Raw genomic sequence first — 6542 nt, 5'->3', positions numbered from 1 at the left:
TTGTTATTTGTTGCTGTGCTTCTACGACTTAACCACAAACGGTTTTTTGTGGACAATAGCCACAAATAGCGCTAACTCGGATTCGTTGCAATTTTTGCTACAAAAAGCCACATTTTAAACCGTAGAGAATATTCTACAAACAGCCACAAAACTAATCGTGATGTAATACGCAAATAGCCACAATTTTTTGTGGTTTTATTAGCCACAACTCGTGCCACTTAAAATCGTGGCTTTATTTCTACTGATAACAACAAAACGTTTTGTGGAAATTTAGACACAAAATAACCACAATTATTTGTATTTGTGGCTTGTATAACTACAACTTATTATGTGGAAATCTGTGGTTTTATTTTAAAAATTGCCACAAATTTATATGTGATTTTCTGTGGCTTTATTATTTATTTTGATTTATTTTTTAAACTGTACTGATTAATAATTTGAAATCAAATTTAAAGCATTAAACAACATAATAATTAATTTAAACATTCAAATACCATTAAAATTATAAATTTTTTTTACAAAAGACATCTAATGATGTTCTTCAGAAGTTACAAAAGACATCTAGTGATGTTTTTACAAAAGACATCTAGTGATGTTAGAGCTTAACTTAGTATAAACACAAAAGACACCAAGATCAGAGTTAATGTACGGGAGAATTTTGGTCAAGTTCTTGGCTTGATTGGGGAGTTCGAACAGATGCATCGCTCTCAAGCTGAATAGGTTCAAAGGTAACAGGGTCCACTCCATTCATCTTCATCAGAACCTCAATGCCTCGCTTAATACCAATTACATCCTCCTTCAAGCCAGAAACATCATCCTTCAAGCAAGTTACAACACCCTCCATGGTGGTCAAGCGTCCATCAACTGCCACATGTGTAAATAAAGATGCTGGTGCAGTCTCACTTGGTTCATCATCAATATCCTGAATCGAACCAAGCCCATAAACTCGCCCTTTGCCATTGGTTGCCACCTACAAGAAAAAAAATTTGAAAAGACTCATGGATATAGACAAACAAAACAGTGTCGATCAATTCATTATGCAAAACTAAATTCATTCTGCTATTAAAATAGATTATGTAAGTTAGATTAGGAGATTCTTACTTCAATGTAAGCAGCGTTGAGCTGCTGGGTAGAGGGTGCTGATGGGGTTTCATCAGTCAGACAGGAACCTTGTGATCGCTCCAATGCAAGAGCCTCGGCAGCCTTCACAAAACCTTCTGCTCTTTTGTCAATGAAAGTGCCATCCTTGCGAGTATGGGTCATACGCACTACTTCAGTGACTGGAGGTGCTACTCCACCAGCCTTAACAGTCTGCAAATGGTGTTAAAAAATTTATGTAAGTTACAGAAGATAAAGCTGATGGAATATAAAAATTGACTAACCAAGTCATAAGCATAACGCTTGTGGTTTTTTGATCCTGAAGTATGACGGTGAGTGCCTAAACCATCTGGGTTTGAGGAAGCATTCTCAGAATTCGTTTTGCTCCTCTTTTGGTGTGGCTCCTCCTGCCAAGTCTCTAGCATCAAGTTCCAATCTGCTAGGCCAATAAAATCTGGCTTCTTTTTTTCTTCTGATCTCCTCCTAAGCAAGGTCTCTGATTGAGCTTTTCAGAATTTGTTCCCACTGAAAACGAACTTGACTGTGATGCTTAGGATCCCAATAGTATTGTTGCTACAACAAAAACAGAGTTAATTAGAATAAGGTGAGAGCTTATACAACTATATCAACCAATAAACAAAGTAAATCTAGAGAAGCTACCAGAAAACTAGTCCACCAAGCGACCTTCTTCTCATCTGGCACCATTCTGTAGGTCCACCATGGTCCCCAAAAGTTTGACTGATATGTTGACACTACATCTTTCCGGATGCAATCGTCTATCCCAAACCTATGAAAAAAAAGCACCAAAACATTTTGTTAGATGAGACAAAGACCAATGTAAACTCAAAGCATTACAATAGCCCTTAGACCTAGTACAAGACCACTGTCTGAACCATAGCTCAAATACAAAACTTAACAAATAAATTAAACACTCAAACACATAATTAAAAATACAGTCGTTTTAAACAGACGTTATCAAGTCAACAAATCATCTTTATCCTTTAGTTCCTGTCTGAACTAATAACTCAAAAGACAGAACTTTAAAAATAACTCAAACACTAAAACAACAAACAAATAACTGAAACACTGAACTCACCATAAAGTTCCATTGGGCCTTTGTGGATGGAGAAGAGGCATGTTACGTCTCTCTGGTGCACTCATCACAGCAGCTAAGCTTGGAAGTGGATGTCGAGACGCAGACGAAGCCGGCCTGGTCGATCCAGGAGGAAGAGAAGCGGACGTAGCAGGCCTGTTCAATCCAGGAGGAAGACAAGTTTGACGGCTCCTCTTAGCTGGCCCTGAAGAAGAACCACGTAGGATATTCATCTGCAAAAGAACAAAAAAAACATTACAAATACTTGAACATTACAAATATGGGTTGTACATTGACCCCAACCCTAAAACGAAACAGAACATGAAAATTAAAAACCCAGAAGATTGACCCCTCAGATTTCAATATACGAATCTAAAAGGGAAACAAATAAGAGATTTCTGACCTTAAACAGAGGAACGTAAGGAAGAGAGAAAGGATACTGAGGGTTAGTTTTTTTTTTTTTTTTTTAAATTGACTGTGAGAAAGGATAGAGATTGACTGTGAGAAGAGGACAAGATAGATACGTAATATTTGTAGGCGGAGCAAACAAGTAGATTAGCTTCCTTTTTTTCAATTAATAAATCAAGTGGCTGATATTGGTTTAGCCGGGAAAACAACCCGGGAAGTGAAAAATTTCGTGATTACTTTCTAATTTTTAGATTGTTACCAATCTACTTGTCGCTATTTGTTTCTACGGGAGTTATATACACGGGAAATTACTCCCGCCACTTAAGAATTTTGTGGTTAGTATTTTACAATAATACTATTAATAATTAAATAGGAATTTTGATAAAGTTTAGCATTCAAAGATAAATTAAAAACAATATTAAAACAAAGGAATTAAGTTAAATACATTACAAATTATTATTTATCTTCTTATTTGTTTTATAACACATACATTATTTTTTTAACCATTTATTCATACAATATTATTAGTCCGAATGCGAATCTGAATAAGAATATTCGTCATACTGATCGATAAAATCATTTTCAGATAAATATTCATCTTCTGGATTAATCATTGGCATCGGTTCGTAATTTGAATCATCTTGGACTGCATGTGCTTCGACTCGCACAATATTAGTGGATGATATCACATGATCAACAATATTGTTTTGTATTGCATTTTGAGAAACTTCTTTAGTTTCAAAAAATCCTCTCGGCATAACTTTTATTGTTGTCCACCATTCTTCTCTTCTTGATCGTAGACGAGGATAAGGAACATAACATACTTGATCACATTGTTCTGGTAATATAAAAGGATCGTACTTGTCATAATGCATTTGTGGGCAAACATCAACATTGCCAGATGGATGTCTTTGTATTCTTTGATCGATGTTGAACCAATGACATTTAAAAATCATGGCTTTTAACCCAACGGCACCATGATACTCTATCATGAATATTTCTTCGATAAGTCCAAAATACTCGGTCTCAGTAGTTCCAGGAACACAAACACCAAAATTCATTGTCTTCTTATTTTGTCCATGGCTTTGTGTGTGGTAATGATATCCTCTCGAATAATACATAGGCCATGACGTGATTTGGTGCTTTGGACCTTGTACAAATTCCAACATCCACAATGGAAATTCAAATGATTTGCTAGCATTGTTAATCTGCATATATTTCTTATTTAATAGCTGAGATAAAAACATGTATATAATATGTTATAACATGTATATAACTTTCGCACTTACGTAATCTTTACACCACATTGCAAATTTTTCATCTTTTCCTCTTGTCATATCGTTAGAAGTTATGTTTGGGTGGTTATCCATCATATAATCTTCAAACATCCTGCATATATATTATTGGTTTTCTAGATATCCATTATATATTCATAACCATCTACGTCATTATTAATTATAAATAACATAACATACCTCTCATATGGTTCAAATACTTCACAGTTGAGCAATAAAAATGTCTGAAGAATATTTTAATCTTCATCATTTAACCATGCACTACTTGATTTTCCACTGATTCTTCCTTCTTGCTGGAACATTATTGGAACATCAAGATATTTGTAAAAAAAAAAAAAAGATATTTGTAAGTGAATCTGATTTCGTTGACATCTTTTTCAGGGACTTGAACTGTTGAAGGTGCAATATAATTATTTGTCACGTAAGAAATTTCTTCATTCACACACTGAGCCACTATTGATCCTCCGATCCTGGCTTTGTTTTTAACCTTTTTTTTCAGATGATACATGTATCGTTCAAACGGATACATCCACCTATATTGGACCGGACCACCTAGTAAAGCTTCATCTGGGAGATGGACAGGTAGATGTTCCATCACATCAAAGAATGCCGGTGGAAATATTTTTTCAAGATTGCAAAGCATAGTTGCAATATTTTCTTTCAGTCTAGCAACATCTTCAATCTTCAAGATTTTGGCAGATATATCTCGAAAGAAGAGTGCGATATCTACACAAATTGAACAAATAAGAATATTAATTAAAAATATTCAGCAAGAGTATTATATCTTTTTGGCAAAAAAAATAATAATTATTTCAAATATTGAATACCTGAAATTGCCGTATGAACAGGTTTTGAAATTGCCGTATGAACAGGCTTCACCATCATTGTATTGCCAATTTTCTCCGTGATGCGTCCACAAGTAATAATTTTCTGTAAATCCTTTCAACATAAGATGTTTCGTCACTGTATCAACATCGCGATATTTTTGATTCTTGCATTTTTTACAAGGACAAAACAACTTCCCACACTCAAGAAAAAATGCTTGATTACAAGCAAAAGAAATAAAAGTGTTTACACCCTCAATAAATTTCCCGCACAAACTATGATCAGAACGTTTTAATCTTTTATACATCCATTCTCTTGATTGAAAGAAATCTCCCATTTTTTAGAAAGTTTGTTTCTTGTGTTATGAAACGATGTCGAGCTTGTTTACAATTTATAATCATCTTAGGCTTCAAATACAAATATTCCTTGCCCCATCAATTATTTATGGCTAAAGAGAATATATTCTTTGCTCCATCTAATGTATATATATACAAGGTGATTCTCCCGTGATCATGCACGGATATAAATATTTATAAAGATAATATATTATAATTAATTGATAATTACTTTTGGCTTTAACTAAATTTATAATTTATTTGTATAATTTGTTTTGATAATATTATATTATTTTAACTAGACATATGATTTTGGATATGTTTTATTTAGTCGGTTTGGTTGTTTCTGGGTAAACAATCGATTTGTTTATCACCTAGGTATGTTGGATTGCATCTATTTCTCCGAACTGGACTATAATATTTTATTCTAAATATAGTAAATTCTGATTAAATTCTTATTTGCATTTAGATTGGTTGTTTTTCCAGATATGTAAATATATTTTAGTAAGATGATGTATAACGTAATATATATTTTTCTTAAAATTAAGTAAAAAATAAATGAAGTTTTTATTGAAAATTACATAAATGAATATAATGATAATATTCTGAAGACTCATACATATATATATTTAATTATATTGTAATAATTAGTTAATATTTTATTTTTATTTATTAATATATTTTGAGTCATCCTACAATAAATATGTATAAAAATAAATATATTATTATTATAAATTATATATTTTAATTGTGGTTAGATCTTTGATTTAGGATATAAATTGGATTAGTCGAGTTAAATAAATTCTGTCAAATTCAAACTCAAGTAAAATTATTTTTTATTCTAATTAATTCAAATCAAATTATTTTTATTTCTCGGTTATAAGTATATTTTTGTTCGGTAAAAATATGTTTTAAACGGAATATTACTATTTTGGGAACTTTCCTTTTTAATGAAATCATATTTTATATACATATATTTTCGTTTTTAAATTCGTTTTTAAACATTATAATTTTTTTCTTTTTATATATGTTTTGGAAAAAAATAAAAAGAAAACTAAACAAAAAAATTAATAATAATATATTAATTCAATATTTTAATTCATTAAGGGTATCTCTGTAAATAACCGTTGTAAAGATTAACTTGAACATGACACGTAGAAAACTGACTTCTCAAATAATATTATAGAGATATATTCTTTTCCCCATCAAATATACATATTCTTTACGTAGTTATATTTGAGGCTAAAGAAAATATATTCTTTGCTCCATCAAATATAGATATTCTTTAGATAGCTATATTTGTGGTTAAAGAGTATATTCTTTGCCCCATCAACTATTTTTCTGAACCAATAAATATGCATCTTACAACTTTATGAGAGATTGATTATATGACTTATATTTAATGTACAACATGTGACTTGTTAATATATGATTCTTCTTTTTTTTGTCAATAATATATGATTCTTCATTACTCATTTTTTGTGTTTA

At 31.6% G+C, this 6542-nt stretch overlaps 1 protein-coding gene across 2 annotated transcripts; it reads right to left on the bottom strand.

The window, feature by feature from the left end:
- Nucleotides 1-467: 467 nt before the first annotated feature.
- LOC106374814 lies at nucleotides 468-4224 on the bottom strand. 2 transcript variants are annotated; one of them, XM_048750336.1, is made up of 7 exons: nucleotides 4075-4224; nucleotides 3889-3988; nucleotides 2195-3807; nucleotides 1759-1885; nucleotides 1383-1671; nucleotides 1102-1311; nucleotides 468-970 (listed from the first exon to the last, which is right to left on the bottom strand). In XM_048750336.1, the coding sequence occupies exons 5-7, from the start codon at nucleotides 1521-1523 to the stop codon at nucleotides 641-643; spliced, it is 681 nt and encodes a 226-aa protein (XP_048606293.1). In that variant the 5' UTR covers nucleotides 1524-1671; nucleotides 1759-1885; nucleotides 2195-3807; nucleotides 3889-3988; nucleotides 4075-4224; the 3' UTR covers nucleotides 468-640. The 2 variants fall into 2 exon arrangements, with proteins under 2 accessions (XP_048606293.1, XP_013695303.2); XM_013839849.3 differs by lacking the exons at nucleotides 468-970; nucleotides 1102-1311; nucleotides 1383-1671; nucleotides 1759-1885 and having other exon boundaries at nucleotides 3004-3807.
- Nucleotides 4225-6542: the final 2318 nt, after the last annotated feature.

This window comes from Brassica napus, chromosome C3, assembly GCF_020379485.1.
Source record: "Brassica napus cultivar Da-Ae chromosome C3, Da-Ae, whole genome shotgun sequence".
In the NCBI taxonomy this organism is placed as follows: Eukaryota; Viridiplantae; Streptophyta; class Magnoliopsida; order Brassicales; family Brassicaceae; genus Brassica; species Brassica napus.
The sequence above is the reverse complement of the archived record's forward strand: the minus strand, read 5'-3'. Positions and strand labels throughout refer to the sequence as shown.